The sequence below is a fragment of the Entelurus aequoreus genome, linkage group LG10, assembly GCF_033978785.1.
Source record: "Entelurus aequoreus isolate RoL-2023_Sb linkage group LG10, RoL_Eaeq_v1.1, whole genome shotgun sequence".
Classification (NCBI taxonomy): Eukaryota; Metazoa; Chordata; class Actinopteri; order Syngnathiformes; family Syngnathidae; genus Entelurus; species Entelurus aequoreus.
The window spans coordinates 71,753,760-71,771,362 of NC_084740.1; the positions used below are offsets into that span (position 1 = coordinate 71,753,760).

Below are 17,603 nucleotides of genomic sequence, written 5' to 3' on the forward strand. Positions count from 1 at the left end.
AATCATATAATACACAGTTTTTTTTCAATTTTTTCTTGTTCCTTTATTTTGTATCAGATCCACCAGGGCCTCCCTCAAACCCTAGGATTTCAGACACCACTAAAACATCTGCAACCTTCAATTGGGGCAGACCCTACTATGATGGTGGTCTGGAAGTGGAGGGATACATAGTGGAGTATAAAAAGGAGGGGCATGATGACTGGGAGACTGAGACAGAGTACCATCTGAAGGCTACCGAATATGTTATTGGTAAACTTCAAAAGGGAGGCAGATACCATTTCAGAGTCAGAGCTGTGAACTCAGAGGGAGTTGGTGAGCCTGCAGAGGTTGAAGAAGTCACTGAATTAGTGGACCAGGAGTCTGTGCCTGACTTTGAGCTGGATGCTGAACTCCGGAAAACTCTGGTAGTCAGAGCCCGTACGTCAATTCGTTTGTTTGTTCTCATCAGAGGCCGCCCTGTTCCTGAAGTCACGTGGAGCAAAGATGATATCAATTTGAAAACACGTGCACATATTGACACAACAGAGTCTTACACTCTTCTTGTCATTCCCGACTGCACCCGATATGATGCTGGAAAGTACAATCTCTGTCTGGAAAATGTTGCCGGGAAGAAGACAGGCTTTGTGAATGTAAAGGTTCTTGACACACCAGGGCCACCAGTTAATCTCAAACCCAGAGAGATCATCAAGACAAGCATAACTCTTCAGTGGGAGATCCCGATCATTGATGGTGGCTCTAAGATTCGCAACTACATTATTGAAAAGAGAAAGGCCACAAAGAAGGCGTACACGGTCCTGAGCACCACATGGCAGAAGTGCTCTTTTAAAGTACCTGATCTAGAGGAGGGAGCTTACTATTACTTCCGTATCTCTGCTGAGAATGACCTGGGTATAGGCGAACCTGCTGAAACTCCTGAACCAATCAGGGTGTCTCAGGCCCCCTCTGCCCCTGACAACTTGTATGTCACTGATGTTACAGCTGACAGCGCCAGTTTAGCATGGACCAAGCCTCTGCATGACGGTGGTAGCTTGATCACAGGATATGTCATTGAGTATCAGAAGAAGGACACTGACCAGTGGATCCATGCTGCTGCCATCAAAGCTCTGGACTACACTGTATCAAATTTGTTCGAGGGAGAAGAATATACCTTCCGCATAATGGCTGTCAACGCTTCAGGTAGAAGCGACCCCCGTGAGAGTAGACCTACAATTATCAAAGAGCAAACATCAGTTCCATCCTTTGACCTACGTGGCATCTACCAGAGGACGGTCATCGCTAAGGCCGGGGACCGTGTTAAAGTGGAGATTCCCGTCCTTGGAAAACCAAGACCTGGAGTTTCTTGGAAGAAAGGAGACGCTGTGCTAAAAGAGACACAGCGAATCAACACTGAAACCACATCAATGTCAACCATCCTCAACATTGGTGAGATCAAAAGAACTGATGGAGGCCAGTATTCGATGACAGGAAAGAACATGCTGGGCACAGTGACCGAAACAATCACAGTGGTAGTCCATGATATTCCAGGTCCTCCCACAGGTCCCATCAAGCTGGATGAGGTCTCATGTGATTATATCCTTATGTCATGGGAAGCCCCAGAAAATGATGGAGGTGTTCCTATCAACAATTATATTGTTGAAATGCGGGAAACCACAGGTACTTCCTGGGTGGAGTTGGCAGCCACAGTGATCCGCACCACATTCAAGGCAACCCGGCTAATCACCGGAACCGGATATCAGTTCCGTGTCAAGGCCCAGAACCGATATGGCATTGGACCGTCAATTGTGTCTGATCAAGTGGTGGCTGCATATCCATTTGATGTGCCAGGGCAGCCAGGAACCCCTTCAGTCACGTCTTTCAATAAGGATGTTATGACTCTGAGCTGGAATGAACCATCCTCTGATGGAGGCAATGCCATACTGGGCTACCACATAGAAAGAAAAGAGAAAAATAGCATTCTATGGCAGAGGATAAGCAAAGCCCTTGTTGTCGGAAATATCTTCAAATCAACAGGTCTGGTTGATGGAATCGCATATGAGCACCGTGTTATTGCTGAAAACATGGCTGGTCTCAGCAAACCTAGCAAACCCTCAGAGCCTATGTATGCTTTGGACCCAGTGGGCCAACCTGGCAGACCTGTTGCACTGAATATTACCAGACATGAGGTGACTGTTTCATGGACAAAACCAGAGGCAGATGGAGGATTTTCGATCACTGGATACACCGTGGAAAGAAGAGAGTTGCCAAACGGGCGGTGGCTCAAAGCTAACTTTAACAACATTCTGGAGACAGTTTACACAGTCAGTGGTCTGACTGAAGATGTTGTATATGAATTCCGCGTGTTTGCTCGTAATTCAGCTGGCGGTGTAAGCGCACCCTCTCTGCCATCAGAAGCAATTACATGCAGAGATGATATTGAAGAGCCACGGATTGATGTTGACACACTTTACAGTAGTAATGTTGTTGTCATGGCAGGAGAGGTGTTTAAATTAGAGGCAAATGTGACAGGCCGGCCGCTCCCATCACTTGTATGGACCAAGGAAGGGAAGGAGCTTGAAGATACAGGCAAGTTGGAGATAAAGACATCTGATTTCCACACAACTCTGATAAACAAAGACTCTTTAAGAAGAGATGGTGGTGCTTTCACGCTGACTGCCAGCAACCCTGGTGGATTTGCTAAGTTCACATTTAATGTAAAGGTTCTCGACAGACCTGGACCACCGGATTCCTTAAGTGTTACTGACATAGCTGCGGAGAAATGTGTTTTGAACTGGCTGCATCCAACACATGATGGTGGCGCAAAGATTGAATATTTTATCATTCAGAAGCGTGAAACCAGTAGGTTGGCCTGGACAAATGTGGCCACAGACCTTCAAGCAAACAGGTTGAAAGTCACTAAGCTTTTGAAGGGCAATGAGTACATCTTCAGAGTGATGGCAGTTAACAAGTATGGCATTGGTGAACCTGTGGAGTCTCAGCCCGTCATCTGTGCTAATCCCTATGTTCCTAGTGATCCGCCATCGCAGCCTGAAGTGACCACCATTACTAAAGAATCAATGGTTGTCTGCTGGGAGCGCCCAGAACATGATGGAGGCAGCAGAATCAACACTTACATTATTGAGAGAAGGGATAAGACTGGACTGCGATGGGTGAAGTGCAACAAGAGGACTGTAACAGACCTTCGATTCAAGGCCTCTGGCCTCACACCAGGTCATGAGTATGAATTCAGAATATTTGCCGAGAACAATGCTGGACTAAGCCAGCCAAGTCCCTCAAGTCCATTCTACAAAGCCATGGACACAATCTTTCAGCCTGGACCTCCAGGAAACCCCAGAGTTCTTGACACTACAAAGTCCTCTGTGACGCTTGCTTGGAATAAACCTGTCTATGATGGTGGTTCTGAAATCACTGGCTACATTGTGGAGACCTGCCTGCCTGAAGAGGATGAATGGACAATTCACACTCCGAAGAAGGGATGGACAGCCACCTCATTCACTATCACTGGCCTGAAAGAAAACCAAGAGTACAAAATTAACATCTGTGCCACCAACTGTGAAGGTGTAGGAGAACCTGCTGCTGTTCCTGGCACCCCTAAAGCCGAAGACAGGTTGCTTCCGCCTGAAATTGACCTTGGGGCGGATCTTCGTAAAGTAGTTTGCATCAGAGCTTGTAGCACTCTCAGACTCTTTGTGCCTATTAAAGGGAGACCAGCTCCTGAGGTAAAATGGTCTAGAGAACATGGAGAGTCCCTGGATAAAGCTAACATTGAGATCACATCATCATTCACTACTCTTCAAGTTGAAAATGTTGACAGATTCGATGGAGGTAAATACATGGTTACTGTGGAGAATGCTTCAGGAAGTAAGACAGCCTTTGTTAATGTTAGAGTGCTAGACACCCCTGGAGCACCTCAGAATCTTGTCATCAAAGAGGTTACTAAAGGTTCTGTATCTCTTATTTGGGACGCACCATTAATTGATGGTGGCTCCAGAGTACGCAATTACATAGTAGAAAAGCGTGAGTCAACAAGAAAGGCCTATTCGACGGTCTGTGCCAGCTGCCATAAATCCAGCTGGAAAGTTGCAGAGTTGGAAGAAGGAAAGATGTACTTCTTCAGAATCCTGGCTGAGAATGAATATGGCATTGGCCTTCCAGTGGAGACATTTGAGCCTGTTAAAGTGTCAGAAAAACCTTTGCCTCCAGGAAAAGTAACTCTCCGTGAAGTGACCGGGACCAGTGTTACACTAGCCTGGGAAAAGCCTGATCATGATGGTGGCAGCAGAATCACTGGGTATATTGTTGAGATGCAGGGTCAAAGCAGTGAAAAGTGGACCCAAGTCATGGCAGTAAAGACCAATGAGGCTGTTGTAACTGGTTTAACACAGGGAGAGGAATACATGTTCCGTATCTCAGCCACAAATGAAAAGGGAGTTAGTGATCCACGCCCTCTCAGTGTACCGGTGGTAGCCAAAGATCTAGTTATCCCACCAATGTTCAAATTGGCTTTCAGCACATTTAGTGTGCTAGCTGGGGATGATCTGAAGATAGATGTCCCTTATGTTGCCTGTCCCAGAGCTACAGCAATTTGGCTCAAAGATGGTGTTGCCCTGAAGGAGACAACAAGAGTTAATACTGACAACACAGACAAAAACCTTCTCCTTGTCATTAAGGACGCTTGCAGAGATGATGTGGGTACATATTCCATCAAACTGACTAATACAGCTGGAGAGACAACTACAGACATCAGTGTGGTCGTCCTAGATAGACCAGGCCCTCCCACTGGCCCCATCAAATTTGATGAAGTCACTGCTGACAGTGTGATTTTGTCTTGGAATCCACCAGAGTATGATGGTGGTTGCACCATCAATAATTACATTGTTGAAAAGAGAGATACATCGACCACCAACTGGCAGATAGTATCAGCGACCGTGGCTAGGACAACTGTCAAGGCTGTACGTCTGAAGACCGGATGTGAGTATCAGTTCAGGATTGCTGCAGAAAATCGATATGGAAAGTCTTCAGTGCTTCACTCTGAAACCGTTGTGGCTCAGTATCCATTTGAGGTGCCCGGTTCACCACATTCGGTTGTTGTTCAGTCAGCAACAAAAGAGAGCATGCTGGTCGTATGGGACAAACCTAGCAGTGATGGTGGAAGTAAAATCCTGGGATATCACCTGGAGCTCAAAGAGAAAAACAGCATTTTATGGGTAAGGCAGAACAAGCAACTTATTGCAGAGCCTAGATTCAAAGTAGTTAGCCTCGAAGAAGGCATCGAATATGAGTTCAGAGTTTATGCTGAAAACATTGTCGGCATAAGCAAAGCCAGCAATGTGAGTGAACTGCATGTAGCCAGAGACCCATGTGAGAAACCAGGAAAGCCAGAGGCTGTCATTGTAACCAGAAACCAGGTAACTTTGCAATGGTCAAAACCTGAATATGATGGTGGCATAAAAATCACTGGGTATGTAGTGGAGAAAAAAGAAGGGACCGGCCGCTGGATGAAGGCTAGTTTCACAAACATTATTGACACTTACTTCGTTGTAACAGGCCTCACTGAAGATCAGATTTATGAGTTCCGTGTCATTGCCAGAAATGCAGCAGGTGTCAGCAGTCAACCCTCTGACTCTACTGGAGCTATCACTGCAAAGGATGAGGTGGACCCACCAAAAATAGACTTGGATTCTAAGTATGCCCAGGTTGTGATGGTAAATGCTGGTGAGACATTTAGGCTTGAGGCAGCTATCAGTGGCAAACCTGTACCTGCTGTACATTGGCTGAAGGAGGGCCAAATCATGAGTGAAGCAGCACGTCTCGAAGTCAAGAACACCGACTTTTTGGCCTGTCTTGTTGTTAAAGAAGCCATTCGTGTAGATGGGGGTCAGTATACTTTGCTGGTAAAGAATGTTGGAGGAGAGAAATCTGTTAACATAAATGTCAAAGTTCTGGACAGGCCAGGTCCACCTGAGGGACCCATTTCAATATATGGTGTCACGAATGAGAAGTGTTCTATTTCCTGGAAACCACCTTTACAAGATGGCGGTAGTGATGTATCCCATTACATTGTTGAAAGGAGAGAGACTAGCAGACTCGTTTGGACTGTCGTTGAACAAAAAGTTCAGACCCTGAACTTGAAGATTACCAAACTTCTTGTTGGTAATGAGTACATCTTTAGAGTGATTCCTGTAAACAAATATGGAGTAGGTGAGCCTCTGGAATCTGAGCCCATGATTGCCCGAAATCCATTTGTCACTCCCAACCCACCAACAGAAGTAAATATCTCCACTATTACAAAAGACTCTATGGTGGTGACTTGGGAAAGACCAAGTAATGATGGTGGTAATGCCATTCAAAGTTATATTGTTGAGAAACGTGACAAGGATGGTGTTAGATGGACAAGATGCAACAAGCGCACCGTGAGCGAACTACGCTTCAGAGTTACTGGGCTCCTCGAAAACCACAGTTATGAATTTAGAGTTTCTGCTGAGAATGCAGCCGGTGTGGGACAACCCAGTCCTCCAACAGCATACTACAAAGCTTTAGATCCCATTTTTAAACCAGGCCCACCAAACAATCCAAAGGTGGTGGACACGTCAAGGTCCACTGTTTCCTTAACCTGGGGTAAACCCATCTATGATGGTGGCTGTGAGATTCAGTCCTACATTGTTGAGGCATGCAATAGTGCATCAGATGAATGGATCATGTGCACTCCTTCTACTGGAATTGCAGACACACGGTTTACGGTGACAAAACTTCTAGAGAAGCATGAGTATCAGTTCAGAGTGTGTGCCATCAACAAAGTTGGTGTTGGTGAGCATGCTGATGTTGCAGGAAAAATCATTTTGGAAGAAAAGCTTGAGGCGCCAGATCTTGACCTGGATGCAGACATGCGAAAGATGATCAATATTAGAGCTGCAAGCACTCTCAGGCTATTTGTGCCTGTAAGAGGTCGTCCAGCCCCTGAGATTAAATGGGGAAAAGCTGATGGTGAGATCAGGGAAACTGCTCAAATTGACAATACAGACAACTATGCTTCTCTTATGATTGAGAATGTGGACAGATTTGATAGTGGCAAATACACACTGACTGCAGAGAATGCTAGTGGAGTGAAGTCAGTCTTCATCAGCGTCAGAGTTTTAGACTCACCAAGCCCTCCAAATAACTTCCTGGTTAAAGAGATTACCAAAGATTCTGTCACACTTACATGGGAACCTCCATTACTGGATGGTGGATCAAAGATTAAGCATTATATAGTCGAGAAGCGGGAGAGCACCAGGAAGGTTTATTCTCCCATCACTGTCTGCAATAAGATGTCATGGAAGGTGGAACCTCTCCCAGAGGGTGGAATATTCTTTTTCCGAGTTCTTGCTGAGAATGAATATGGTATAGGTTTACCAGCTAAAACCACAGAGCCAATAAAAATTTCTGAAAAGCCCCAGCCCCCTGGTAAAGTCAGTGTTGTCGATGTTACACATAGCACTGTAACCTTGACTTGGGAAAAGCCTGAACATGATGGTGGCAGTAGAATAAGTCACTATGAAGTTGAACTTGCACCTCAAGACAGTGAATCATGGTCTTTGTGTGCTAGTGGGAAGGCAACTGAGGCATTGGTGACTAACCTTCTTACGGGGGAAGAGTATCAGTTCAGAGTTATTGCTGTTAACAGCAAGGGCAGGAGCGATCCCAGGCAACTGGCAAACTCAATTGTTGCTCAGGACCTTGTGATTGAGCCTGCTGTTAGACCTAAAGCGAGCAGCTACAGTGTCCAAGTGGGTTATGACCTCAAGATAGAGGTGCCAATCGCAGGTCATCCTAAGCCAACCATCTCTTGGACCAAGGATGGAGCTGCCCTCAAACAGACCACCAGAGTTAATGTCACAGATTCTGCACGTCACACTACACTTACTATAAAGGATGCCACCAAAGAAGATGGAGGAATGTACAGTATCAGTGTCGCCAATGACATGGCATCTAAGGAAGCCACAATTGAGGTTATCACCTTGGATAAGCCTGGACCACCGACAGGCCCTGTCAAGTTTGAGGATGTTAGCGCTGAGAGCATCACACTTACATGGGAACCTCCTACTTATACAGGTGGTTGCGCAATATCCAACTATGTTGTGGAGAAAAGAGATACAACCACAACCAACTGGGTAGTTGTGTCTGCCACTGTGGCAAGAACCACACTCAAAGTGGTTAATCTGAAGACAGGCGCTGAATATCAATTCCGAATCTACGCTGAAAATAGATACGGAAAGAGTTATGCAATTGATTCTGAGCCTGTTTTGGCCCAGTATCCATTCCAAGAGCCTGGGCCACCAGGTACACCATTTGTATCTTCATACACTAAGGACTACATGGTGGTTGAATGGCACAAACCTCCATCTGATGGAGGCAGCGCTATCTTAGGCTATCATCTTGAAAGGAAAGAGAAAAACAGTATTCTTTGGACCAAGATTAACAAAACTCTAATCCAAGACTGCAGGTTCAAATCCACTCCTTTGGAGGAGGGCATTGAGTATGAATACAGAGTCTATGCAGAGAACATCGTTGGTATTGGAAAGTGCAGCAAAGTCTCAGAGGTCTATGTGGCCCGTGATCCATGTGATCCTCCTGGCTGTCCAGAAGCAGTGATAGTGACAAGGCACTCAGTGAAGCTAAGATGGACACCGCCAGTGTATGATGGTGGATGTTTAGTTACTGGCTATGTAGTGGAGAAACGGGATCTTCCTGAAGGAAAGTGGATGAGGGCGAGCTTCGCAAACATCATAGAGCGTGAATTTACAGTCACTGGCTTGACAGAAAATAGTAAATATGACTTTAGAGTCATTGCAAGAAATGCAGCTGGTGCTATCAGTAAGCCTTCCGAGAGCACGGGATCTATCACAGCTATAGATGAAGTTGACCCACCCAAATGTGAGACGGACGCAATGTACAACCAAACCCTTGTGATTAATGCAGGAGAGACATTCAGTCTGGAGGCCAGTGTGGAAGGAAAGCCAATTCCCACAGCTCAGTGGTTTAAGGGGGATGTTGATGTGGAAAACTCAGCCAGAGCTGAGATAAAAAATACAGATTTTAAGGCTCTTCTTGTTGTGAAGGAAGCCATCAGAGTGGATGGTGGGCAGTATACACTGGTACTGACTAACGTGGCAGGAAGTAAGACTATCCCTTTCAGTGTGAAAGTCCTGGACAGACCAGGTCCTTCAGACGGACCTCTTACTGTCAGCAATGTCACAGAAGAGAAGTGTTCACTGTCTTGGCTTCCACCCATGCATGATGGAGGCAGCAGTATTTCTCACTATGTTATCCAGAAGAGAGAGACAAGCCGTCTGGCATGGACTGTGGTCTCCAGTGACTGCAGAGCCACTATGTTCAAAGTCACCAAACTTTTGAAGGGCAATGAATACATTTTTAGAGTGATGGGAGTCAACAAATATGGTGACGGTGAGCCCCTAGAATCTGCACCAGTTGTCATGAGAAATCCATTTGTCTGTCCTGGCTCACCTCAAGAGATTGAGATCAGCAACATTACCAGGGACTCCATGATTGTCTGCTGGAATCGCCCAGAGACGAATGGAGGTAGTGAAATTGTTGGGTATATTGTTGAAAAGAGAGACCGTGCAGGAGTGAGGTGGACCAAGTGTAACAAGCGCAGAGTGACGGACTTGCGTTTCAGAGTGACAGGATTGACTGAAGACCATGAATATGAATTCAGGGTTTCTGCTGAGAATGCAGCTGGCATAGGTCAACCAAGCGCAGCTACTCCTTACCTTAAAGCTTGTGACCCCACTTTTGAGCCAGGTAGTCCCTCCAATGCTCATGTCACTGACACTACTAAAGACTCCATAAGTCTGGCCTGGCAGAAGCCAATTTATGATGGTGGTTGTGAGATTCAAGGTTATGCTGTTGAACTCACAAAGGCTGATGAGGAGGAATGGACCATTTGCACACCCCCCTCTGGCGTAGCTGCAACCAAATTTACCATCACTAAGTTAATTGAGCATCAGGAATATAAAGTGCGCATCTGTGCCATCAATAAACTAGGCATTGGGGAGCCTGCCGAAGTCCAGGGCACAGTCACACCTATTGATAAAATGAATGCACCAGAAATGATTCTAGATTCAGAACTCCGAAAGGGAATTGTTGTTCGTGCAGGAGCCCCACTGAGGATTTGCATTCCATTTAAAGGTCGTCCGACACCTGAAATTAGCTGGGCCAAGGAGGATAGTGAACTTCCCGTCAAAGCTCAAAAAGAGTTTGGAGAAGATTACACACAGCTCTCTATCGACATTTGTGACAGATATGATGCTGGAAAATACATCCTTAATTTAGAAAATAGTGCCGGCACTAAATCAGCATTTGTGTCTGTCAAAGTTCTGGACACTCCAGGAGCCCCTGTAAATCTCTCAGTAAAAGACATTAAACGGGAAAGTGTCACCCTGACCTGGGAGCCCCCTCTTATTGATGGTGGAGCCAGAATAAAGAATTACCTAGTTGAAAAACGTGAGGCCACTAGGAATGTTTACTCTAATGTGGAAAACAAGTGCACAAAGACAAGTTACCGAATTACTGGCCTCATAGAAGGAACAATTTACTATTTCAGAGTCCTAGCTGAAAATGAGTTTGGTGTAGGAGAGCCAGCTGAGACAGAAGACTCCGTTAAGGCCTCTGAGCCTCCTCTGCCCGTAGGTAAAGTCACATTAACTGATGTTACTAAAACTACTGCTTCACTCTCCTGGGAGAAACCAGTCCATGATGGAGGAAGCAGGATTATTGGCTACTACATTGAGATGCAACCTTTGGACTCGGAAGAATGGGTGGTGGCAGCAACAGTCAAAACCTGTGAGGGCACTGTCACAGGCCTCAGTGCAGGACACGAATATTTTTTCAGAGTATCTGCCTTCAATGACAAGGGTAAAAGTGACCCAAGAGCTCTTGCCGCACCGGTCACAGCAAAGGATTTGACAATGGCGCCCGGCTTCAAAATAAGATTTAATACTTATAGTTTGCAGCATGGTGAAGATTTGAAGATTGACATTCCAGTGACTGGGCGTCCAGTTCCAAAAGTGGAATGGAAGAAAGAAGGACTGGCTCTTAAGGAGACAACCAGGTTAAATGTGTTTGGTACACCCACATCTACAAAGCTCTGTATCAAGGATGCAAATAGAGAGGATTCTGGCAAATATACTGTTACAGCAACCAGTAATGTCGGAACAGCGACTGAGGAGATTACTGTTATAATTCTCGACAAGCCAGGCCCACCCACTGGTCCTGTGAAGATTGATGAAGTGAGCTCGAATTATGTAACTCTATCCTGGGAACCACCAGGGTATACTGGAGGCTGTCAGATTAACAACTACATTGTAGAAAAGAGAGATACCACTACAACAGCTTGGCATATTGTGTCTGCAACCATTGCCAGGACAACCATCAAGGTCAGCAATCTGAAGACAGGAGTTGAGTACCAGTTCAGAGTGTCTGCTGAGAATAGATACGGAAAGAGTTCTGCTATTATTTCAGCCCCTGTCATTGCTCAGTATCCATTCAGTGTGCCTGATGCCCCAGCAGCGCCAACTATTACTGCTGCAACCAAAGACAGTATGGTCGTTGAGTGGAAGCCTCCTACAAATAATGGTGGCAGTCCCATTCTGGGCTATCATCTGGATAGAAAAGAGAAGAACAACCTCCTATGGACTAAACTCAATAAGCTTATCATTCCTGATGCACGTTTCAAGACAACAGAACTGGAAGAGGGCATTGAGTATGAATTCAGGGTGTGTGCTGAAAATATAGCAGGACTGAGTGCAGCTAGTAAGGTCTCTGATAGCATTGTAGCTAGGGATCCCTGTGACCCACCAGGTACTCCCGAGGCCATTGAAATAACCCGGAACCATGTGACACTACAGTGGACACGGCCCCAGTATGATGGAGGCAGCGTGATAACTGGTTATGTGATTGAAAGGCGAAAGCACCCTGATAACCGCTGGATGAAGGCCAGTTTTACCAACATTATTGACACACAGTACACCCTCAGTGGCCTGACTGAGGACTGCATTTATGAATTCAGAGTTTTTGCTAAGAATGCAGCTGGCATTTCCAGCAGTCCCTCTCAAAGCACAGGAGAAATAACTGCTAAAGATGAAATTGAGGCTCCAGAAGCAACAATGGATTCTAAATTTAAGGATCTCATAGTTGTTCATGCAGGTGAGACTTTTGTCATTGATGCAGACTACACTGGCAAGCCTCTTCCTGAGGTGGTATGGCTGAAGGAGGGAAGGGAGATTGACAAAACCACCCAAAGAATGGAGATCAAGACCACACTTACTCGTACCATATTGACAGTAAAAGACTGCATCCGGGTGGACGGGGGCCACTATGTTCTTAAACTTGTGAACGTTGGCGGAGTAAAGATGATCCCGGTTAATGTTAAAGTTTTGGATAGGCCTGGCCCTCCAGATGGCCCCCTGGAAGTTAAAGGAGTCACAGCTGAAAAGTGTTATCTGCACTGGAACCATCCCTCACAGGATGGTGGAGCAAGTATTTCTCACTACGTGATTGAGAAGCGTGAGACTAGTCGTTTGTCATGGACTATGGTGGAGCCCAAGATTCAAGCCATCAGTTATAAAGTGACAAAACTGCTACCTGGAAATGAGTATATCTTTAGAGTGACAGCTGTTAATAAATATGGTGTGGGTGAGCCACTAGAGTCTGAGCCTGTTATCGCTCGCAATCCATTCACTACTCCAAGTCCGCCATCCACTCCAGAAGCTAGTGCCATCACCAGAGACTCTATGGTGCTCACTTGGGAAAGGCCAGAGAGTAATGGGGGAGCCGAAATTGAGGGATATGTCCTTGAAAAACGTGATAAGGATGGCATCCGATGGAGTAAATGCAACAAGAAGAGGCTGACTGACCTGAGGTTCAGATGCACTGGTCTCACAGAGGGCCACTCTTATGAATTTAGAGTGTCTGCTGAAAATGCTGCTGGTGTGGGGACACCCAGTGCACCCACTCAGTACATCAAGGCATGTGATGCCATTTACCCCCCAGGACCTCCAAATAACCCCAAAGTCAGTGACCATTCCAGTACCACTGCTTCCTTGACCTGGTCCAGACCGATATATGATGGTGGAGCACCAGTCACTGGTTACATTGTTGAATTTAAGGAGGCGTCACTTGATGAATGGGTGATTTCTACACCATCTACTGGTGTGCAGGCTACTAAGTACACTGTGAAAAAATTGAAGGAGAACGCGGAGTACAATTTCCGTATTTGTGCTTTTAACTCTGAGGGAATGGGTGAACATGTGGACCTGCCTGGGTCCGTTATTGTTGCTGAAAAGCTGGAAGCTCCTGAAATTGAACTGGATTCAGATCTCAGAAAGATGGTTAACGTTCGTGCCACTGCTAGTTTGCGTTTGTTTGTCACAATCCGAGGGAAGCCAGAACCGGAGGTCAGATGGTCAAAGGTAGATGGCAGTCTGAATGAGCGGGCCCAGATTGATGTGACAAGCTCCTATACAATGTTAGTGATTGAAAATGTGGACCGATTTGATACCGGCAAGTATGTACTTACCCTTGAGAACCTGAGTGGTTCAAAATCAGCCTTCATAAATGTCCGCGTTCTGGACTCACCTAGCGCCCCTACTAACCTTGAAGTCAAAGATGTGAAAAGAAATTCAGTCGCTCTCTCCTGGGAGCCTCCTCTTATAGATGGCGGCGCTAAGATATCTCACTATGTTGTAGAAAAGCGAGAGCAGAAGCGAATGGCTTTTACCAGCGTATGCACAAATTGTGTGAGGAACTCCTACATCATCTCTGACCTACAGGAAGGAGGCCGATATTATTTCCGTGTGCTGGCTGTGAATGAACTTGGTGTAGGTCTGCCTGCCTCTACAGAGCAAGTCAAAATTTCTGAAGCTCCTTTGCCTCCTGGTAAAATTCTGCTGGTAGATGTGACTCGTCACACCGTCACTCTATCATGGGAGAAGCCAGATCATGATGGTGGCAGCAAGATTACAGGCTACATTGTTGAGATGCAGCCCATCGGAGAAGAAAAATGGAGTTTGTGCAGCGAAGTCAAAGCACTGGAGGCAACTATTGACGGTCTCACAACAGGAGAGGAATATTCTTTCAGGGTCATTGCAGTCAATGACAAGGGCAAAAGTGATCCTAAACCTCTAGCTACTCCTGTGACTGTGAAAGATATCACAGTGGAACCCATCATCAACTTAGTGTTCAACACATACAGTGTTAAAGCAGGAGATGACCTGAAGATTGATGTTCCCTTCAAAGGCAGGCCGCAGCCTGAGGTGGTTTGGAAGAAGGATGGGCACGCGCTGAAGCAGACGACGCGAGTTAATGTTCTCACTTCCAAGACCTCATCTAAAATTCTCATTAAGGATGCAACTAGAGAGGACGTAGGAAAGTATGAAATCACTCTTAGTAATACAGTGGGTACCAAGACAGCTGAAATTTCAGTTATAATCCTGGACAAGCCAGGTCCACCGAGTAACATCAAAGTGGATGAGGTTAGCGCTGAATTCATCTCTCTGTCTTGGGAAGCTCCAACCTATGATGGTGGATGCCAGATTAATAATTATGTGGTGGAAAAGAGAGACACAACCACAACCACTTGGCAGATTGTGTCAGCCACAGTTGCTAGAACATCAATTAAAGTATCTCGTCTTAATCAGGGAACTGAGTACCAGTTCCGCATTGCGGCCGAAAACCGATACGGCAAAAGTCCTGCTGTTGACTCTTCCCCTATTGTTGCTCAGTATCCATTTGAACCACCTGGCCATCCCATCAACCTCTGTGTTTCCCATGCCACCAAAACGTCCATGCTAGTTGTTTGGGACAGACCTGCCAGTGATGGTGGAAGCCCTGTTATTGGTTATCACATTGAATGCAAAGACCAAAGCAGCATCCTCTGGACCAAGGTAAACAGAGGTCTTCTGACCGACAGACAGTTTAAAATGACAAGCATTGAAGAAGGTTTGCTGTATCAGTTCAGAGTTTATGCAGAAAACATTGCCGGCATTGGCCCAAGCACGAAAGCCAGTGACCCAGTGGCAGCCAGGGATCCATGCGAAGCTCCACGTAATCTTAAAGTCACTAACATCACAAGGACTTCAGTCTCCCTCTTCTGGGAGAGGCCAGAGAATGATGGTGGAGCCAAGATTACTAGCTACATTGTCGAGCGTAAAGAGCTTCCAAATGGTCGGTGGCTAAAATGCAACTTCACCAACCTGCACGATACCTATTTTGATGTCACAGGACTCACAGAAGATGTCCAATATGACTTCCATGTAATTGCTAAGAATTCTGCTGAGTTGTTAAGCGCACCTTCAGAGAGTACTGGACCTGTCACAGTCAAAGATGATGTCGATCCACCCACAATTATCTTGGAAGAAAGGTTCAGACAGCTGGTTGTCATTAAAGCTGGAGAAATCATTAGAATTGATGCTGAAACAACAGGGCGCCCACTCCCTGTGGTCACGTGGTCTAAAGAGGGAAAAGAGATTGAGGCAAAGGCTAGATGTGAAATCACCACCACCAACTTCACAACTTCCCTGCTGGTAAGAGATGCCATCAGGAGGGACTCTGGCCAATATGTCCTGACTCTGCACAACGTGGCAGGAACAAGGTCTGTGGCTATCAATTGCAAGGTTTTGGATAGACCTGGACCTGCTTCAGGACCCTTGGCTGTGTCTGGCTTAACAGCAGAAAAATGTACCCTGAACTGGGGTCCCCCTCAGGAAAATGGTGGCGCTGATATTTTACATTACATTGTGGAAAAACGTGAGACTAGCCGCCTCGCATGGACCCTTGTCCATGGTGACATGAAGGCCACCACTTGTAAAGTGACCAAGCTGCTCAAAGGAAATGAGTATATATTCAGAGTTAGAGGAGTCAACAAATATGGGGATGGTGAACCCCTGGAAAGTGAACCAACAAAGGCCATGGATCCATTCACAGTCCCTGCAGCCCCGACTAATGTCCAGGTCACCTCAGTTACTAGTGAGGCAATGACCATCTGTTGGGAAAGACCAGTCTTTGATGGTGGCATCAGCATCGCTGGCTATGTAATTGAAAAGAGAGAAAAGACTGGACTTCGATGGTGCCGTGTTAACAAGAAACCAGTTTATGACCTTAGAGTCAAAGCCTCACACCTTCGTGAGGGCTGTGAATATGAATACAGAGTTTTTGCAGAGAATTCTGCCGGCCTCAGCCCTCCCAGCATTTCCTGCCCTCTCACCAAAGCCGAAGACCCACAATTCTTGCCTTCACCACCTGCTAAGCCTAAAATCATTGATTCGACAAAGACCACAGTCACCCTGTCCTGGAATAAACCATTGTTTGATGGTGGGGCACCTGTGACTGGTTACAGAGTAGAATACAGAAATACTATAGATGATGAATGGACAGTTGGGGTCCAGAACACCAAGAATACTGAGTTTACTGTTGTGGGACTGACACCTGGTGCAGAGTATGTGTTTGTTGTCAAATCCATCAACAAAATTGGATTGAGTGACCCCAGCTCAGAGTCAGACAAACAGTTGGCCAAGGAAAGAGAAGAAGAGCCAATCTTTGACATTAGTAATGAGATGAGGAAAACTTTGATTGTAAAGGATGGTAGTTCATTCACTATGACTGTGCCCTTCAGAGGCAAACCCATCCCCAGTGTTACTTGGACAAAGCCTGATGTTGACTTAAGAGTCCGTGCTGTCATTGACACTACTGACACGTTCACCTCCATCACTCTGGAAAAAGCCACTCGTAATGATTCAGGAAAATACACCGTCTCCTTGTCTAATGTGGCTGGTACTGCCACCTTGACCCTCAATGTCAGAGTTCTGGATTCTCCCGGACCTTCATCTTGTATTGAGATCAAGGATGTGACCAAAAACTCTGCTACTGTGACATGGGACACTCCTGAGAATGAAGGAGGCGGACCAGTGAAGAACTATCTGGTGGATATTCGTGAGGCCAGCAAGAAGGGATGGACTCAGTTGACCAATGCATGCCACAGGCTGACATACAAAGCATCGGACCTGCAGGAGGGTGGAGTATACTACTTCAGAGTGACCGGCGAGAATGAGTATGGAATAGGGGTGCCTGCTGAGACCAAGGAAGGAACCAAGATCTCAGGTATTACATTTTTTATTCAACATTAATTCACAAGATTTTTATATAATGTTGTTAACATAACACAATATTGTATTTCAACAGAAAAGCCAAGCCCACCACCGAAACTTGGTGTGACCGATGTGACCAAAGACAGTGTATCCCTGGCCTGGGCCAAACCTGAGCAAGATGGGGGCAGTAGAATATCTGGATACTTGGTGGAAGCTTTGGAGAAAGGCCAGGAGAAGTGGGTCAAGTGTGGTGTAACCAAGTCCATCCACTACACAGTGTCTGGTCTAAGGGAGAACAGAGAGTACTTCTTCAGAGTAATAGCTGAGAACCATGCTGGATTCAGTGATGCCAATGAAATGGTCACCCCTGTGTTGGTCAAAGACCAGCATGGTAAGTTGTTTTAAAGACCTAAGATATTGTTCTGCTCAAACATACACTACCGTTCAAAAGTTTGGGGTCACATT

The 17,603-nt window shown here is 46.0% G+C and overlaps 1 protein-coding gene across 1 annotated transcript in view; it reads left to right on the plus strand.

Annotated features, from left to right (window-relative positions):
- Nucleotides 1–17,603, plus strand: part of ttn.2 (titin, tandem duplicate 2) — a 216,303-nt gene that overhangs the window by 170,389 nt on the left and 28,311 nt on the right. Inside the window, 2 exon segments of the mRNA XM_062061968.1 lie at nt 58–17,151; nt 17,233–17,529. Coding sequence (XP_061917952.1) covers nt 58–17,151; nt 17,233–17,529 — 17,391 coding nt within the window.